Here is a 20,338-nt window from a genome sequence, read left to right as displayed (position 1 = left end):
CCATAGAAATAACAGCTGTTTCATATGTTATTGTCGGAGTGACAACTCTGCTATGTTAGCAGCCACTGTTGAGCGAATTGCATAAAATTCCTATTTTCTTTCAAAAGATTACTTGTTAACGATTAAAAAAAGCAGCATGCTAAGCAAAACAGCGTTTATTGGAGTCATGGTGCGAAGATCTTTCGGAACCAGTCAGGTGATGCGAGAGACGATCAAAAACCACGAGCCCAACAATCTGGAGCGCCGTATGTTGGTCTGGACCGGTAAATATAAGACGCAGGCTGAGGTTCCCAATTTCGTTAGGTGGGTGCGGATTCATTCAGGTGAAATGCAACAGGTGTCTCATATTTATTGTCCCAATTTGCAGTCAGGATGTCATGGAGCGCTGCCGCAACAAAATGCGCATCCGGCTGGCCAACATAATGATCGCACTCACCGCCGTTGGATGCGCCATAATGGTGTACAGTGGCAAGCAGGCCGCCAAGCGAGGAGAATCCGTCACCAAGATGAATCTCGAGTGGCACAAGCAGTTCAAGGATCCCCAGCAAAGCGAAGGATCTGCCCCGGCAGCCAAATAGATAATCACACCGAAGTCCTAGAAATATTACAATTGGCCACGCTTCCGTTTTCAGTCCCGATGAAGATCGTCTAAAAATATATTTTACGGCTCTAAGTCATAACAAATTCCTTGATTTTATAACAGAGCGTTTCCATTTTTAGTTGATCTAAAGAATGTTGCAAATATTTCTTCTTAAATTTTAATTTTCCATGTTTAACAAAAATATATATTGCTTACTCTTAAAAAGTCATTATTAAAACCGAATAGGTCCATAATCAGTGGAATGGAAAATGGTAGCAGGGCTAAATCTTCAGTAACTTTTTAGGCTTAGAAAATTGATAGATATGTAGTGATATTTGCAAACTCAAAGTTAGTTGTATTATCAAAAATAAAATATATTTTATGAAAATCGTGATTGGGTGCTTTTTAAAATAAAATAAAAGTTTTGATCCTGGTTCATTTTAATTAGGTATAAACTATGCATTTTGTAGATACAAGTCGGCTTCTGTTACAAAAGTTGTAAATATCTTTTATTCTGTATTATTATATTCGATTAAAAATAGGCAGGTAACAGGAAAGAGGGTAATAAACACTTTAAATCCTGGAAAAAAAGCAAAGTTATCGACTGCGATTGAATTGTTATATCCTTGATGGAAACCCATTGATATGTGTATTTGCCATAAATATTTGATCATAGTTCATTCTGAAGGCAACATGAACATCTGTTTCGATTCTGCATCGCCTTTCAGAGGCCAGTTGCCACCACTTGTTCTTCAAAGTGCGCCGACGCCGTGAGTATCTCGCTGCTGTCCCGGATTCTGCTTCGGATTTGGGTTCGGACTCGCATGCTCCGAGTGAAACTACCGACTGTCGGAGGCGCTGGCGCTTTTGCATTTACTTTTCACTTTCAGTTTGTCGAGAACTGTTTGTCTGAACGCCCCCAAGAAAAAGCCGAGCGGAGCAAAAAGCGGGACGCAGTTTGGGCCAAGTTTTTTGTGGCCCCCGTGCGTGCAGGAAAGGCAGAGAAAAGTGTCAGAAAATTAGTTTTTCCAAAAACAGAGGAGGGCCAGCATCGAATTTCCCGGATTGAAAGCGTGGAAAATGTACACGCAGTAGTGCGGAAAATGTGCGGCTGACGGAAGGAGGCGGTGGAGGTGGGAAAAGTGTAAGAGGCGACAAGTGTAAAATGCAATAAACTGAAAGGCGTGCGTATGTATGTGTAAACAGTTTTCCTGTATTTCCCAGGGAATTGCGGGGCAGATGAAAGCCAACAGGAGTATTAAAACACCATGAAGCAATTGTTTAATCAAACATCAGCCAAAGCAGATTGCCTGCCCAGAAAATCCATAAAAAATGAGAGATTTTTCCTGTCTGTCTCTCTTGTCCATGTGTGTGTGTGTGCTTGTGTGTGTGGGAGTGTGTTTCTTTGTGTGCGTGTTTGTGTGGCAATATTCGTTTGCTTTTTTGATTTGTGAAAATGTGTGTATCCGCGAATGTTGTTGTTGCTGCTGTTGTTGTTGTTGTTGCTCTCGTTTTCTCTGCAGCAACAACAGACGTAAAAAATAACAGAAAAACCAGAGGGAAAATAAGTGTGGAAATTCACATCCAGTTCTAACCGCCCATGTCCTTGCCATGTGGTTAGCTCATTTTAAAACATGCTTTTTAATTGCACCTTATGGCGTGCCTGCAGTCCAACAACAAGTTGTTGTTTCTGCATAGTTGGCCTATTTAAATCGACTATACACACTACACACACATACACGCACCCCCACTCAGGATATTAATTTGACCAGCAGGCCAGTGAAAATGGAGGGACAACATAATACGTTAAAAAGCGTTAGGCACACAAAAAATATAACGGTCGGTCCCACGAAAGTGAAGGTCGTCTGTAGGGGAGAAAGAGAGAGCGAGGCAGTCAGGAGCAAACAGGACACTGGGAAAAAACAGGCGTTACTTCCCGGTATTTGCAACTTTTCAGGATGATAAATAAAACGTTACTCCATAAATCATAATACTTGTTCGCGTATTTGAATATTCATATTTTTATAATATAGTCTGCGATAACTTTATAATATAGCCAGATTCGAGTACTCATTTTACGCTTTACTACATTTCATTTTTTAATCTTTAAACGTACAATGTAATTGTTTAACATGACGATAAAGTTCGTTGAACATATTTCATTTATAAGCCGAAAAAGCTCTTGGCTTATAACTGTGTTATCTTCAAATGTTTATATTTTATTTTCCCCATATTAATGAATATAACAATGATGATATCTAATATGTATCCTTTTGCCCAGTGCAGCAGCTGCAGTCCATTTGTTGGCGTAAATGTGCGAAAAATCCTTGGCTTGGTTTTTGGCGCAACAACAAAGCTGCACTTATACCAGCATCACCGATGCAAGCACACTCACACCATGGCTTCATATCTGTATGTGTGTGTGGGTGTGCGTGTGTGTGTTTCTTTGATGACGCGCTTAATGCAGCTGAGGCAGCGCAGTTGCAGCGCAGCTGCTGCGAATCCAGCAGTTTTTTTATCATTGGATTAAAATAACACTTTCATTATAGCTTAATGCACGTGGACACCTTAATGTGGTTCTTTAATCACTTTTGAATTAGGTCTTAAGAAGTCCTTTGCGATCTGAGTAATATTTATCAGTATTGGGGGCCAATTAAGTTGAAGAGTTTTTCATTTTGCTACCCCTGGTTGCATCTCTATATATCTCTTACACCCCAATAAGCACATATGTATGTATAGTACACAATCCCGTACGTGGTCACAGTTGTACGCGTATTTATACGCAGATATAATCACATTTTACGCATGGAAAGGCTTAGCGGGCCTACATAAATTACGCCATTGGCCTTATCCACCCACCCACCGCTTTTACCCGAACCACCCACCCAGTGCGACCCAGGATTTGGCTCTCTGGGCCACTTGCACGTCCACTGGACGCCCCGCATCGCCGCATCCCCCTGATTCGCTCCTGGTGTTCTGCTTGCCATGGTCATCAGGACAAAAGTTTTTCGGAGCTGGTGGTGGATTCGGTACATTGCAGCCCTTCCAGCTGACGATGTTGGCCAACTGATAAGCACGACTCTATAAAGTTTTTATGTCTTTTGCAATTAATGCGAACAGCGGAAACTTCCAGGTTTGATCCTTTAAACATCCCGCTTCGCGACATTTAGTTCTATTACGTAACTTATGAATATGACTTTGAAGTTGAGAAAACGAGCATTAACCATAAACATTATTCATTTAAAATTGAAGTACAAGGATTACATACAGATCATAGAAATTGTGTGGGTACACAATATTTTTAATAATAAAAACCAAATATAAAGTGTAAGAAGTATCTATGATAAATATTAACTCTTATACATTAAGATTGAAGGGGGTTTGAAAAATATATTCAATAGGTGAATATGGAATACATTTTTTTTTGAAAGCGTGAATAGTGTTCTTTGGTTGAGTTTTTCCAAGTGCACATGCCTTTGAGATCCTCAATTTCCAGCAACCCTTGCTCCTTCTTGTTTCTGCCCATATTTGTTTCCGAACATGCAATTTAAATAATAAATCACCTTGTAATCGAATTGTTGTCGACGCATTCGGCCTTTTCTCGTATTGTCCTCTGGCACAACATGACGTATGGGCAATGCGTAAATTAATAATAAGCATACGCAGTGTGGTGCGGCTCCAAAAAATTAATATGCGAAGGATGCTGAAAGCTAGACAATATTTTTCTTGCCATTGCAAACAAATATTGTTGAAATGATTTTATTTTGTTTCCAGACTGAGATGATTTTAATTGGTCATGCATCAGTTGCCGGATAATTAAATGCAAGCCTTTGTTTAAATTTATGGCCAGCATCACAATGTTTATGATTCAATTAAAAATTAATTTCTTTGCTTATTTATTTTATTTTAACCTTCTTTGTTTTATTTAATGAAACTCGCAACAGATTTTACTGAGATATCTGAAAGATTTTCTGGCCAGCTATGTTCTAGATACTTAAATGCCATTTTAATCGGAATAATTGCTTAAGAAACTACACATTTGATTATGATTCCATGTGTAAATATTTAAATCAACCTATGGAATGAATTTAACATAATTAGCTTCCTCGGAGGCAAAGATCAATCTTTTGACCCAAAATGCTGTGCAGTGTGCGTAGGATCAATATTGCAGAAGATATATTTATAGAGCTCTGATGATTGAAAATAAATCGTGTATAAAACCGATTTAATTTCCATCGGGGAAAAGGCGCCACTAAACCGAATTAGTTTCTTTGAAATTCTTGCCAAATAGACACCTTATTCGAGGAGACACCTTCAATTGGGTTCTTGGTAGTGGGAGAATACATAAGACCCTACTTAAGCCTGGCGACACACTCACTGGCAAAAGTGAAAAGTACAAGGAAAATTATAAAATCTTCACAGGGCTTCACAGAGACAAATGGCAAAATGTTTTTGATGTTGGGCCGACGGCGAGGGCAAGGGCGCACTCAAACCCGAATGCGAACCAATCCCAGTCCGGATCCCAAGCCCTAAGCCGAAACCCATATCCAAAACCCAAGGGCCCTATGAGCAGGCGCAGAGAAAGTAAGACTCTCTCCCACTCTCCCTTTCTCTCGTTCTCTCCTTCTCTCGCGCTTCTCTGCTCAATAGTACATATTTCTCATTTTTCATTAAGCCGATGAAACAAATTAAAACAGAACGAAAAAACTACTTGTAAACAAAAGAAAAGCAACGCGGGGAAATGTGGGAAACTTAAAGCAGTTGGGAAAACGCCGAGTATTTTTGGTTTGGTCAGGAGGTTGTTGTGATGGCTCAAAAATAGCCCAAACAACACACAACTGAACGTAAACATTGTTAACTTATTGTCAATAAAAAAACAAAACTGAAATGCCCACCAGGCTATAAAATTGTTTTTATGTTCTGGAAACGCTTCCATTTCTTTTTGATTCGCATTTTGCCTCAAAGTTGCAGTTGTGTTCAACCTGGCCGTGGATTTCCTCCCCCCTGTTTTTCGCGAAAATGACTTCCGCTTCGAGAGGGCTAAAAAGAGAAAGTCAAAGTCGAGCCGCCATAATAACGCAGCCCCACGCAATGGCCGCCATGGAAAATTCACAGGATTTCCGTAGATTTTTCGTGTGCTCCGTACATTAATGCCTAACTAGCATTTGGGGCCCCCAAATTGAATGGAATGGTCTCGGGGGCCGAGTGGGTGGTCTGGTCCGCCTGCCCGTTTGTACTTTATAATAAACAAAAACAAATAATAAACATTAAAAAAACAGGCAGTCAGGAAACACAAACAAGGGCGGAAAAAACGAATGAGATGGCGGCGAAGCTGATATGCCCGGAAAGCAACATTAATAGATAATGATTATGAAGGCTTCGAGGTGTAAATTGATATGGTTAGTCCCATGCTAAAGGTCAGAAAAGTATGCTATATTTATGCTGAGCACTGTGTCATGATGTTGGTTTCTTTATAGTATAGTATATATAGTAAGCATTATTAATTGAACATGTAAAAGCAATTTTAAATTGTTATATTAACTATTATTTGCTAAAAGAAAACTGTTTCATTTTCTAAGGTGTTTAATGATTGTTTCAGTTTAGAATGCATTACATTTTCAAGAAAGTTCTGGGTATACTTATTTTCGGAAAATTAAACAACAATATCTATTAAATTTTTGTATGTTGTATTAACTTTTGAAAGGAAAATTTTGAAAATAAATCATAGGACTTAGAGACAGTTTGTTAGCTGGTTTTCAGTAGAAAATCGATTCAATAGATCTCCTCAATGCTAAAAAATATATCATTAATTATGTACATTGACCTTTCGGACTGAGAAGTTCTTAGACCGAAGTTGATTGATGGGTGAAATTCTACTGGGAGTTCATTTTGCTCACCTTCTTATTCAGTGCAAATCCGAAATTTTCTGATTGAAATGTTTATAATGCCTGTCACAGTTCCAAGACCAAGTCCGAATACTCCCACTCAAATGAAAACTGAAAAAGTCTCACATTGTTGTTTGTAGGGAACAGGGTATGGATGGATGGATGGATGGATGGACAGATGGGTGAATGGATGGATGGATCCACATCATTATGACGAGAGATGAGAGGTGCTTTGTTGTCGCTGCTGTTGTTCTGTTTTTGGGGTATTTGCCGTCCTCTAGAAAAGTAAAACCTTGAGACGAAATGTAACTAAAAGCAGCCAACTAACCGGCAAATAATTAGGCAGCCCCTCGCCACGCAAAACTAAAATAAACTATGCAAATAATTAATGGAAGCACAGGGTGGGGCGAATAAATATAATAGGGACATGTGGCGCCTTTGTTTCGGCAGCAGGCGGAAGTCGCATTCAGCAGCCCCGTTTGGCGCCAAGGTGTTTTCCACTGGACAGCCGGACGGGTCACTACCACCCCCTCCCCCCATCGACCTTGCCACCTCGTTGGCTGTTTGACAATTTATTTTGATGGCAGGCACACACCACCCACCGAATACGCTGATCCTGCCGCTGGATTGCCTGATGGCTGATGGTTGAAGTTATCCTTGAATTGCCCAACGACACCCAGACATCATCATCAACGTCAGGAGTGGGCGGTGGGTGGTGGCAGGTGGTTGGGGTTTGGTGTTTGGTGTTTGGTGGGCGTGGGACGGATCAGGAGAGCAAAGCAAACAGCATTGATTAATTTCCATTTCGCACAATGCGAGCTACAAAAGCAAGGTCAACGACAACAGGCACACCATGAGAAAATAAAGCTTTTAGATATAAAAACATTTTCCATTTCATAATACAAATCAAAAATGCAATAAAAAGTTTCAAATTCACTTCTATATATAAAGGTTAGAGTTGAAGATTAATACACTGATTTTCAAGTAATTTCGTTTTATATTTGTGTGACAATAAAAAACAATTCTCCGATTTCATTGAGTCATTTCTTTGTATAGTTTAAAATTCAATATTAAGAGTTATTTTCTAAAAACTATTGCTATTTAGGCTCAGACTTGCATAACTTAAACTGAAATTAGAAAGATTATTGTTTGACAAACATTTTCGAACGATGTTAATACACCAGACACAATAATACAAAATAATTTAGCAAAAACAGTTTCTCTTTTTCAAAATTGTCTTTGCGTAATTGTAAATTTTTTCCGTGTACGTCTTTGAACAAGAATAACGTCAATATATAGAGGAAAATTGTTGATAGGATAATGCGGCATTAAAACATTACGGCCTGACACTCAGCTGGGTTTCAAAAGGTGCTGGTGTGGGTGGTGGGTAGTGGGTGCCTCTATAGGGTGTGGGATTTGTGGGAGTGCCATGCAAGGTTGAATCTGTCGGTTTGTTTGACTCTTCAACGTTTAATGCACGGAAAATTTGTTGGCGTATTGTGTGATATGATGCGCTGGGTGAACTGAGCTTATTTTAATTTGTAGCTTTTACTGCATATTAATCAAATAATTACATTTTATAACCTTTATGCAAATGATAACAAAAATGCAGCTCAAACAATGCCGCCCAGCTATCAATTAAACTGGAACCGTAATATCTATTTTGCATGTACTGCTTGCAAATACTCATGATTTAAGTGAAACCCAGTTCATCCCAACCCAATTCTCATCTATCAATTGAGCTGACCTTGTCTAACCTTAGCCTTCAACTATCGACAACCTTTTTGTGACCGAGTCGTGTCTCACTGGTCTCCAGTCAGCAAACTAATAACTCCTAATGGCTATTGTTATGGCAACGCCGAATGACAAAAGCCACAACCACTTTAACCTGAAACACCTTTACCTTTTGCTTATCGAAGAGTCATATGGCTACTGCAGGGAAATGGTTGGGAAATCATATAATTCAGTACACACTACAAGTCGGAACCATTACACTGGAAAAAGTATATACATATATCATTCATCAGTATCAACAGCCAAATCGATATACCCATGACTGTTTGTCCATCTGTCCGTCCATTTCTAAGCAAACTTGTCTCCAAGCTGTAACGCAATCTGCATAAAACTTTTTCAAAGGTCTGTTTTCTATTGAAAGTAGGACATAATAATACGAATAAGTATAACTTTAGTTGCTTTTCATCACAAAGAGTTTTTTTCGACAATATATAATTTCGGTTTTGGTATCAAACTAATACTAAACATAGCTGCTATAGAAACTGCCTAAGAATAATTGAAAATATTTGAAAAGATATCGTAGTTTCATTATATAAGCATCGACATGCGAGGCTAACTTCCCTACTTGTTTTTAATAACCATTTTTTTTTAAGAACTTTGTGAACATTGTTACGTAACTTTTAAGGTAATTCAAACATCTCACAGTTGATAGGTGCTCATAAATATGCGACCACTTTCGTTGGGGGCGTAATACAAATGAAACCGCATTTTCTGGCAGTGCAATTGATGTGCTCTTGGCCGGAATTACGGAGCAATGGAGTAACAATCGTGGCAGTGCCAGTAACACAACTAAAGGCAGAGCCATACATATTGTATAAATCAAAGAAACACATTATATAGACTTCAAGAGTCATGCCAAGCCCTGACATTTATGGAAACAGATGACTTTTTGTCAAAGTTCCCAGCTGGGTGGTTAGTTGGGTGGGTGGTTTGTAGCCAAGAAGTGGACGCAAGGCCAAAGGAGAGGCACACAACTTTTTGCGTTCTAATTGTTGTTTGGTATATGACTTGTGGCCTAAGGAAGATTTTGCTGGGTGTTTACTGTCCATTGAAATGCACATAAATTTGTTGTGCGAATGGCAAAACTTAGCAAGAAAGGCACGCAAGGCACCCACGCATCTCGCCCAATATTTCGCGAACACTCAAAACGGAATGCAATGGAAAATTCTAAAACAGATTAAAATTTCAGCACGGTACGGTACATATAAGCCATACTGAAAACAAATAATACACAGTTCCGCACCGCTGTTCACGTAGTGACGAAGGGCTCAAGCAAAGTGCTCAGGTGGCTACGCACAAAATTAGTAAAAATCTGCCTTTATCGTCCGATTAAACCGACAATGGGATGAGTATATGTTTCATCTGCCCAGTCAAACTTTTAATTTTTCAAACTTAATTTTTCGTCACAAATGTAGATCCCAGAACTCTATGTTGACCATGCGTTCGCCACTTATTTTTTACCTCGTAGAATGATGTATTCCTTTGAATGTAATTTACATTGAAATTTGAAAAGTTTTTTTAATCGGAACCTGTTTTTCAATCTGTTGATCTTTTATATCCTTCTTTATAGTAGTAATATAATTAGATAACATACACTACAAATGGGGTAAATGTTGATTTTTCGATAGGAAATGTTCTCACTGTTCCCATCCCAGGCAAGGAGTACGTTCCCAAACCAGATCCATCCAGACGTGGACAGATGGAAGACCATCGAATGGTCGTTCACTCCTCGGGCTCTAGCCATAATAATGGGCCCAGCTGACGGACCCACGACACTCCCTGCGCTCCAGTTGGCTCGATTCTGTTTGGCTTGTTTAAATATTTAGACAGAGCGCTGCTCGAAAACGCATTGAATGGCGTTGTCTGTCGATTGCCGTGAATCCGTGAATCATATATTCGCAGAGGCGTGGGGAAGTGGGGGGATAAATTGATAATGTAAACAAGTGAAGCGAGAAATTGAGGAGTGGGCCGATGTGTGTGTGTAGTTTGTGCTCGGGGGCTGTTCCCCCAGATTTATGATAATATTTATGCTTCGAGAAAGTCGGAAAATCCACCGGACGCGGAGGGAAGACAATACTACGAGCATTTGGGATTCCCCATAAACTTTAGGAATCGATTGAAGTGAATTTCAAACAATTGGTTGCATTTAATTTAAATGTGGGTGGTTTTAATTCGATTCAGCGAACCCTAACCGATTGCTATACACATGGTCTCTTGAAATTTGCGGGGGATTTAAGGGTAATCTTGGGTTTTTGTGCACCACAATTTTAAATATTTCAGCATAGGCATTCCTCATTAAAATAATATTTTCAAAAACGTTGTAATTATACAAACAATGTGATTTTTTAAGATAGGGCGTACTATTATTACTAACTACCATTAAAGACGTCAAGATATTAGTCGGACTTAAGTTTGGCAAAGAAAGTGCTCAACTACAGAAAAAATTTCGCTTCTCAGTTGATTGTGTGTGTGCTGCGAGTGTGTCTTAAGAACTTTTCGTAGCATTTAAACTTGCATACCGACCGCTTTTCCTCCGCAAACTTGAGCTAAAGTACGGCGAACTTTTTCACTTTCTTGCAGTGCTGCACATCAACACAACTGGAGAACACAAGAAACTTTTCATATCCCCGCAGTGAACGATTAAAAGCAAAAGTAGCAGCAGCCACAGCAAAATGACAGCAATAAGTTCAAGCAATAAAACACAGCTAGCCAGAAATTGCAAACATGCACTCACATCACAATAAGGACGGGCGGCGGACGAAAGCTTTAAAATAGGAGTTAATTACCGGACTCCCCATCCCGCAGAGCACCCGGCACCCCGCACCCGGGACTCCCCACTAAACTGCCAAATAATATAGGAAATTAGCCAGCCGAAGGACGGAACCCAGCGAGGAGCGCAGGAAAGAAGGCCCTACTGTCAGCCGGGACACTGAAACATTCCACCCCACAGCATGGCCTCGGTCGCCGCTTGGCTGCCCTTCGCCCGGGCGGCGGCCATCGGGTGGGTGCCGATAGCCACCCACCCACTGCCACCGCCCCCGATGCCCAAGGATCGCCGCAAAACAGACGACGAGAAGCTCCTGATCAACGTCTCCGGGCGGCGCTTCGAGACGTGGCGGAATACCTTGGAGAAGTATCCGGACACCCTTCTAGGTACGTATCACCCTTTGAAAGGTATCATATTACTCATCCACTGAAAGGGTTAAAGTCCCCGAAAATGCAAGCTATGATTTGGCTCTTGATTGAATTTTTGCTAATGCTTAGGTTGTTAAGTCTTTTGGTTCTTTGATTCCGATCGAATATCTATAGCATTAATAAGGACAAAATGCTTTGTTCGGCTTGATGCTAGTTTCATTTGGTTTAATAGCTTATACAGTTTACAACAGTATACAATAATACGATTGGATAATAAATTATTCACTTTAAAAATAAAAAACCAATAAAAAAAGTAATTTCAGCCAAATCGAATAAAAACGTTTGTGAAAATTCTGTTCTACATATATGTATACAAAAAACATTTTCATAAATGTATCTTTTTCTAAAAATTGCTCCCAAGAACTTTTTCATTTACTTAAAAGCTTTGATAGTGAATTCTGTATACAAAACAAACTATCTTTATTAACTTTTCGAGTCACTACTTTATATTCATTCACACTTATATTTATTATATTCAGGTTCTAATGAAAGGGAGTTCTTCTATGATGAGGACTGCAAAGAGTACTTCTTCGACCGGGATCCGGACATCTTCCGGCACATACTGAACTACTACCGGACGGGCAAGCTGCATTACCCGAAGCACGAATGCCTCACCAGCTACGACGAGGAGCTGGCCTTCTTTGGCATAATGCCGGATGTCATAGGCGACTGCTGCTACGAGGACTACCGGGACCGGAAGCGGGAGAACGCGGAGCGGCTGATGGACGACAAGTTGTCGGAGAACGGGGATCAGAATCTGCAGCAGCTGACCAACATGCGCCAGAAAATGTGGCGGGCCTTCGAGAACCCGCACACGTCGACGAGCGCCCTGGTGTTCTACTATGTTACGGGTTTCTTCATCGCCGTCTCCGTGATGGCCAACGTGGTGGAGACGGTGCCGTGTGGCCACCGGCCGGGCAGAGCAGGAACTCTGCCCTGCGGCGAGCGCTACAAGATCGTCTTCTTCTGCCTGGATACCGCCTGCGTGATGATCTTCACGGCGGAGTACCTACTCCGGCTGTTCGCCGCCCCCGATCGCTGCAAGTTCGTGCGCTCGGTGATGAGCATCATCGACGTGGTGGCCATTATGCCGTACTACATTGGCCTTGGGATCACCGACAACGACGACGTGAGCGGAGCTTTCGTGACGCTGCGCGTGTTCCGCGTCTTCCGCATCTTCAAGTTCTCGCGTCACTCGCAAGGACTCCGGATCCTCGGCTACACGCTCAAGTCCTGCGCCAGCGAGCTGGGCTTCCTCGTCTTCTCGCTGGCCATGGCCATTATCATCTTTGCCACCGTCATGTTCTACGCCGAGAAGAACGTCAACGGCACCAACTTCACATCGATTCCGGCGGCCTTCTGGTACACCATCGTCACAATGACGACGCTGGGGTGAGTTTACTAAGAGTGATGTTACAAGTGGGTTCTTTACTTCTCTCCAAATGAAACGCCTAGACTTCCCATTATCATATCTATTCTGATTCTGAAATCCCTTCTTCCGCCGCAGATATGGCGACATGGTGCCAGAGACAATAGCTGGCAAAATTGTGGGCGGCGTTTGCTCGCTCAGCGGTGTGCTGGTCATCGCCTTACCTGTACCTGTTATCGTATCGAACTTTAGTAGAATCTATCACCAGAACCAACGAGCGGACAAGCGCAAGGCGCAGCGGGTAAGTCATTGTGAAACAGAACAAATAGAACAGAAAAGCCTAACTGGCAAAGTGCGAGAAATCCGTCGGTGTCACAGAAACTGTAGACTTGAATTTCTTGGAATTTTAGTTACCGATTTTGTCACCAGTTTCTGTGGCAGTGATATTAAATCGGTTGAAATTTAGCTGGAAGCCTGGAAAACGAATTTATCCATGCGCATCCCAGCTAAGCGCCAGCCACCACCCACAAATACTCATTATGTGTTACGGCCTTGCAGAAAGCTCGCCTGGCGCGCATCCGCATTGCCAAGGCCTCGTCCGGAGCCGCCTTTGTCAGCAAGAAGAAGGCCGCCGAGGCCCGGTGGGCGGCCCAGGAGTCGGGCATCGAGCTGGATGACAACTATCGGGACGAGGACATCTTTGAGCTGCAGCACCATCATTTGCTGCGATGTCTGGAGAAGACAACGGTGCGTATACGCGATGTGCGGGGCAGCTTTGTCCTTCGCAGTGCAGCTTCTCTATCTCTCTCTATACATATGTACATGTGATATACGTATTATTGTCACTCGATTGCGCGCTCAGTGATTGAACTTATGATTCGAACTTTTCATTTACTACCTTTCGAATCACACTCTGTCTCTATACATTTTTCGTTTTTACTCCGTGACAGATGTAGCAACATTTGAACATCTCAGTTGTAGTCAGAAATTGTAAGGTTTGCAACAAGCTCATTAGGAAAGCAATGACAACGGCATCAACGAGAGCGACATCCACAGCCAAAAAACCATCAACGGTGGCGACAGCAAAATCAGCAAATGGCAGGACGAAGGATATGTTGTTGGGCGTTTTAGAACTGACGCGTCTTCTCATAAATCAAAATAAGCGTCAAAATAAGCGTCAAAAATCGCAGAAAACCAAGAGAAAAAGAAACTGAACTGAAATGCGAATATTCAGCATCTTTTGTATGTGCATTTTTTGTTAAACGTTATAATTTAATCGTTTTTATTTTAATATGTTCTCTGTACATTATTATGGTATTTCTCGTTTGTATGGGATCTGTTGTATTTCGTCCTAAGTTGTATGTTCTAAGTTCACCATTTGTGTCATGTTTTTCACACGGTCTGAGCCCGAACTGGCTTCGAAAACAAGCAAATATAAAACATAGAAATAAAAAGCAATGAATATCAATGTCTATGCTCTGAAAAAACGAATATAAATTCGCCAACGTAAGTGCTTTCAGTTTGTATTTAAGTTCCGTTCTTTCTTCAATCTTTCTCTATCCCTCTCTCTATCTACCTTTCTATCTATCTCGTTCATGTTTACGCGTTGCACTTAATTTTTATGATTTCCAATTTCCAATTTTCGATTTTAGTTTCTTCTTTGTTGATTGTTGATTGTCGGTTGTTTTTTGTTGATTTTAAATACCCTCTGGTAACAGAAAACGATTGGTGTTGAATGCTATGCGCTCTGTTCTGTTTTAAGTTCCTCGAATAGGTCATTACCGAACAGAATCGGTTCGAACGATATGCGAATGCTCCCCCACATGCTATCAAGAAATTTCAAATCAAGAAACGCCCATTTAGCCATATGCAATCGATTGCTGTCAACATAAGGCCAGAAAGCATATCAAAATCTAAACATTTTAAATGCCAGAGGGGCTCATCAAGTGAGGAGAAGTATCGGCATGAACAATGCAGAGTCACTTAGTGGATATGAAAAGCCCATTAAACCCACAATTTGTAAGGCCTAATTTATCGAGAGCAAATTCCCATTTCATTTAATGGCACAGCATTAACCATTTTTTTATGAGCCATATTCTCATTTCATTAAAGATAGTTCTTGGCCAGCTTGCTGTGCTATTTTCGAAGACAACAATTTTCTAAAAGCAGGGAAAACAATAGAATTGTTCAAGAATGAGGAAACACTGGCCAGAAAATGATTTGGATGTTAATAGAGTTTTATAAAGGTTTTTGGTAGGTAAATGTTTCAATTTGGTATACATTAAAAAATACTGCAGTTCATGTGAACTGAGAAGAGGTCTTTAAGCAAAGGTAAATGAGTTACTAAGTTTCACAATTGTTTTTGGCTTTAAAAACACCATTTTATTCCCATCAATGAATAACGCCTTTTACTAATATGAATTAAAGTGTTAACGTTAACGTCACCGTGTAGGTAACAGAATTGATGGAAATTTTCAGTGATTCCTACTCCGCTTTCATAACCGATTTTTATGCACCATTACCATTTTTATTTTTTATGTGTTCTAGCCATAGCAGCAACCATTTTCACTTGATGAGCTCTTAAAATCTGTACTAAAAGCAGCAAATCAATAAAATAGCGTTTTGTCATAAATCGAGAATCTGTTATAAGCGGCCATAAACGCGGCCGCGTTTTGAGCCAAAGTCGCACTCGAATGTCGCTCGCTGGCGCTTGCTTCCCATTCGTCCCGCTCTGCCACGCCCACGCCCCCGTCCCCGTCCCCGCCCCAGCCTCCGCCCCGCATTTACCGCTCTCGTTCCGCTAAGTGATTGCCCGCCCGCTGCCCCGCCCCCTGGCTGTTTTGATAAAAAGTTTGTTCTCATCGTGTTTTTGTACAATTGTCATTGCTTAGGAGCCGCAAAGTATGAAAAAAGAAAGAAACCAAAGAAGAAAATCACCCGATTTCCCATTAACAAATTGTAGCGTTCAAATGTTTATAACTTGTACCCCAGACCAGCTTAATGTTTTAATTGTTGTTTAAACTCGAAGGAGCCAAAAACGCTCGCTCCCCCTTCCCTTTCCCACTCGCTCCAAGTATTTGTTTATGCGTATGTACTTGAACCTAATTCTTAAGTCCTGTGTTTTGTGTGTGTAAAACCCAGACCCCTCCCAAGATTTCCATACTGTAAAATTGTTGAAAAAGAAAAGAAAAACATTGTACTCTATGTATTCTTCGTTTCTCTTTGTAAAATTCTTCTCTGGCTGTACCTCTCAATGCTCAAAAACCGCAGGATCGAGAATTTGTCGAGTTAGAAATTCCGTTTAACGGCCAGCCCAAGAGGCCGGGCTCCCCGTCCCCGATGGCCAGTCCCGCCCACTCGACAAACAGTGCCGCCGGCCTGCTGCAGTCCTGCTGCGGCCGCTGCTGCTCCCAGCGCTACCAGGTAAGCTATACGCCCCGACATACCCTGTACGGGGGAGAAGTGTGTGAGTTACCGCTGTCCGGCACTCGAGGGGTTGAGTGCCCCTACAGGTGGGTCCAAAAACGCTTTCCGCAACCCCCTCTCTTTATAAGTACTATATACCGTTTGTGTGTGTTGACTTTGTTACCTCTGTTGGTCTTGTACTCCTGTAAATTTCCTCATTTCACCTTTAGAAGAAACAACTCATCCTCTAGGCTATCACTTAAGAGCATCTCAGGGAAAGGAACATTCTAATCATTCTAATAAAATCATTCCAATAAAATTTAGATTACCATGCCAACTAAATGCAATTGCTGAAGTAATTATTCTGATATTCACTTTTCCTTTGTCAAATATACAGCTTTTACATGTCAACCATCAAAAAGTATGCTATAGTTTTTCCTTTTCAAATGTAGTAGGGGTGTAGATACGGCGTAGAATTTATGGTGTAAAAGTTTGATATCAGCTTGCCGATAAAAAATTATGTAAATAAAAATTCCTGGATTTCAGCCAAATGAATTGGGCTCTTCAGTGTATTTAAATGTATATAGTAACGTAATGAAATTCAAATGTAAAGGAAACAATGTATACTAAAGAGTTTAATACTCAAATTTATGTAGTCCTTTTTATTAAGCATTTTGTTAATATATTTCTTTAAAATCTTTGAATAAAACTATAAGGAAGGGGTTGATTTTAAATATGTAAACTTAGTAAACTCTTATATATGATATTTAAACATTTCTTGAGACATAAAACTACAGCAACATCTAATAAAATATAGAAAATCTGAGTAAAGTATTGTAAGCAATAGTAATAATAAAATATTCTAAGAAGGATGGAATCTGGATCCAGCTTCTATATTAGTTGTAGGCACATCAGGCTGCTGCGGGAGCTATCATTAATCATGTGAAGTCTGACCCCGAACGGTAAAAGCCCTAATGCGTTTTCTGGTCTGTTCTCGTTTCTGTTTAGGCCTGCGGCAAGTACATGCCAGCTGCCAGCAATGCTCAGAATAGCCAAAACAATCAGCCCATGGATGGCACCTACCTGGTGGAGGCCTCGTTCTGAGCCGGCAGCAGCAGGTTGGCGTCTGGATGCTCATCCTTGGCCAGGGACGCAGCCACATCCCAATCCAGATCGAGATGATTTACGTTTACGTTTAGTCTAACTTGAAAAGTTTTTAAACTAAATTGAATTCGTTTGTAGACGACATGTCGTGTGTGTTTAGTCGCCAAATATAAAATTGATGGACCCGAGGAATTACTAAAGCCGAAATACAACTGTAATCTCTAAAATCTGATTTTCGAGTTTAACGAGCAAAATGATTAATTAAATGCAAGCCATTGCAGACTCAAATGAAAGCATCTCCGAATGTGTGAAGTATAAAGGGCACATTAAAATAAAATAAAACAAGTAACAAATGAAATAAAAGTGCCCAACCCAGATTCTGCGGCGGCAATGTCGGATTTGATTAGCGAAGACCCGTTAATGAAAAAACCAAATATTAATTATAATAATATGCAACACTATTTACTTTATTTAGGTGACAAGACAACAACAGCAAACAACAGAAACCGAAGCATTTTAGAGGAATTTACTGTGTATGTTTTAATAATGTGAGCATAAATAGTTGAAGAAAGAACTCGAAAGATCTAGCTAATAGGATCTATAACTGACGAAGGGCAGAGTCCAAAAACCAAAATAACAATTTTAACAGCAAACGATTTGTGTAGCCAGGAAACGAGCAAGGAATGGAAGTTTACGAGAAAATTATGAAGATATTAATACGAATTGTGTATTTTTTAAGTGGTCCGTAGTTTAGTAGGTGTGATCTTCATCGACTACTCCCCCATTCTTTCTCATCAGCAATGATCTCTTAGTCAGCATTACCGCATTTGTGTGACAACCTCATTTTCCCACAATAAATTATGTGTACAGCAAAGAGGTTTCAGTTCGTCATTCAACCTTTTATCCGATGTACTCCAAAATGAACTAATCAAAATCTATTGAAAAACCAAAATTACAACTTTCTTCCAAGAACTAAGTTAGCAAGAAAACTATTTAAATGTATATGTGTGTGTAGGAAAGGCTTTAACGAATTGGAACATTAACTAACTAAATGAACTCTTAGCAAATTCTAACAGCAACTTAAAGTATATTAATTAATTCTAAATTAAAATCAAACATTTAAAATTAGTTCAAGTAAACAACTTAAAAAACAACATAAATATGGAGCTTGTATGTATGTATGATAAATTTATTATGATTACTCTAATTATTATTAGTCGGCGATGAATACGATAATAGTGTTGCCTATTTGTTTCTAACTCTCTAAGTTGCCTAATAATTTCCCAAAAGAACAAGCTAAACTTACAAAAATCACAGCTGTCGTTAATCAAAACGAAGCTGTGAGTAAAACGCTAAAGAGGCGATTATGATTAGATCGGAAATATACAAAAACCACATCAAGAAGACAAGCAAAAATTTGGTTACTAAAACCAACTCTTGTAGCGATATTCTAAAAGAAAACCAATCTATCAGATAAACGAAAGTCGGGGTAGAAACCCATATCCGATGGAGGAAGACGACATTTCTCTTTTGATTTTTAGTGATATGTAATTCGAATTGAGTGACAGCAAAACCAAATACTCTGCCACGGGTCTCTGAGAATGAAAAAGCTAAAGATTAATAATGAATAAAATAAAGAAATCTGTTTACTTCCACCATACATGCGATACTCCCAACGATTCATCTAGGTTCTAGAACGAAGGTATTGGGGTGAACCGTGTTGGTAAGTTCCTAGTTTGGGAAGAAAACAAACAACACCATGTTGGGAAAAAAACAAATAAAACTGCATTATATATTTATTACTTCTGAAAATTAATACAATTTAATATAAAAGTATTTCAACTTAAGGATAAAATATCTTCAAACATCCTCTTTTTAAACCCCTTCATTCACAGTGGCCCCAAAACTAAAACCAAAAGTGAGATAATTTAAATCCAAAATAATATTTCAGGCCCACCCTAGTGCCAACACATCCATGGGGTCTAACTATATTCAAAAACTCTCTCTCCGAGACAACGCCTATATTAACTTGTAGGAGAGATCGGAAAGCGACCAATCGAATGGCAAAAGTCGCGGAAATTCCCACCATACATCATCGGCTATATCATCAGATATATGAATCCGAGGCAGCAGGCCAGAGATCGCCCCTATATCTTATGGAACAGTCGCTACGGGAGTGTAAGTGGATGCTCAGTAGGTATAATGCCACACACCTCGATACTAAACGATCGTCTGAGTCGCCGTAGCAATTTGCTTTTGGCCCCAGAGCGAACAGATGTTGAGTTGTGCTTTTCTTTTTGTGCCTGCGATAACCAGGCATATGGCCCAAACTAATTTGCATAGTCGTCGTTAGTCATATGCCTATGAGTTGTCGAGATCTATGAACTTCAACTTGGCAGTGAAAGCAAGACCGCTGGGAGCTGAGCCACGTTCTGGCCGAATAGAAATATTTAAATACATTCAGATGATCACTTAGAAGCTTAGACTTTGAATTTTACTTTAATGTCCAGTGTTCCCAAACTGTGTATTTTGAGCTGTTTTGTTAAGCTGATTGATTTATAACATTTAATTTCAGATTAACTCCACTATTTCAATTTAAAATCCACCGTTTTTATTGAAACTTATCTGTGTGGTGTAAATCTAAAATTGATAAATGTAAACCTTTTAAAATACAAATTCGTTTATATGTATTCTGTTTATTTGACGAGATTATCGTTTACAATCCGATTTTCGAATAATACTGTTCCACTCACTATTATAAGCCGACGGCCTTAAGAGAGCTATTTACTTTTAGTTTCCTCACAATTTGAACTTTTTATGTTGCTATCCGAGCTCACCAGCTTGCCACCATTGTCATGAGTACCTGCAAATGATAGTTCATATCGATTTCAATGAATCAGTGTTCATCAGCTGCTCATTAGCATCGTATTTTCCACCTTTTTCCTGCTCGCAGAGGGTAAAATAACTTCCAGCAAAGGCCGTGTCTATAAATCAGGGCAAAACAAA

General features: G+C 40.1%; 2 protein-coding genes across 5 annotated transcripts; both read left to right on the top strand.

Moving 5' to 3' along the window:
* Positions 1-43: 43 nt before the first annotated feature.
* Positions 44-974, top strand: LOC122616018 (UPF0389 protein CG9231). Its single transcript, XM_043791251.1, has 2 exons — positions 44-303; positions 368-974. The coding sequence occupies exons 1-2, from the start codon at positions 137-139 to the stop codon at positions 576-578; spliced, it is 378 nt and encodes a 125-aa protein (XP_043647186.1). The 5' UTR covers positions 44-136; the 3' UTR covers positions 579-974.
* Positions 975-1,470: 496 nt separating this feature from the next.
* LOC122616282 (potassium voltage-gated channel protein Shal) lies at positions 1,471-18,919 on the top strand. Of its 4 annotated transcripts, none has more exons than XM_043791685.1 (7): positions 1,471-1,713; positions 10,840-11,412; positions 11,934-12,846; positions 12,962-13,124; positions 13,382-13,570; positions 16,094-16,246; positions 17,237-18,919. In XM_043791685.1, the coding sequence occupies exons 2-7, from the start codon at positions 11,211-11,213 to the stop codon at positions 17,330-17,332; spliced, it is 1,716 nt and encodes a 571-aa protein (XP_043647620.1). In that variant the 5' UTR covers positions 1,471-1,713; positions 10,840-11,210; the 3' UTR covers positions 17,333-18,919. The 4 variants fall into 4 exon arrangements, with proteins under 4 accessions (XP_043647620.1, XP_043647618.1, XP_043647621.1 ...); XM_043791683.1 differs by having other exon boundaries at positions 1,471-1,724; XM_043791686.1 differs by lacking the exon at positions 16,094-16,246 and having other exon boundaries at positions 1,471-1,724.
* The last annotated feature ends 1,419 nt before the right edge of the window (positions 18,920-20,338 follow it).

This window comes from Drosophila teissieri, chromosome 3L, assembly GCF_016746235.2.
Source record: "Drosophila teissieri strain GT53w chromosome 3L, Prin_Dtei_1.1, whole genome shotgun sequence".
Lineage (NCBI taxonomy): Eukaryota > Metazoa > Arthropoda > Insecta > Diptera > Drosophilidae > Drosophila > Drosophila teissieri.
This window is presented reverse-complemented; position numbering and strand designations above follow the sequence as displayed.

What these genes read in the sequence shown, in the direction of transcription:
- LOC122616018 (XM_043791251.1), top strand. Translation starts at nt 137, where the DNA reads ATGCTAAGCAAAACAGCGTTTATTGGAGTCATGGTGCGAAGATCTTTC. An exon ending in GAGGTTCCCAATTTCGTTAG is followed by an intron (nt 304 to 367) that starts GTGGGTGCGGAT and finishes CCCAATTTGCAG; the next exon opens with TCAGGATGTCATGGAGCGCT.
- LOC122616282 (XM_043791685.1), top strand. Translation starts at nt 11,211, where the DNA reads ATGGCCTCGGTCGCCGCTTGGCTGCCCTTCGCCCGGGCGGCGGCCATC. An exon ending in ACAAGCGCAAGGCGCAGCGG is followed by an intron (nt 13,125 to 13,381) that starts GTAAGTCATTGT and finishes ACGGCCTTGCAG; the next exon opens with AAAGCTCGCCTGGCGCGCAT. An exon ending in GCTGCTCCCAGCGCTACCAG is followed by an intron (nt 16,247 to 17,236) that starts GTAAGCTATACG and finishes GTTTCTGTTTAG; the next exon opens with GCCTGCGGCAAGTACATGCC.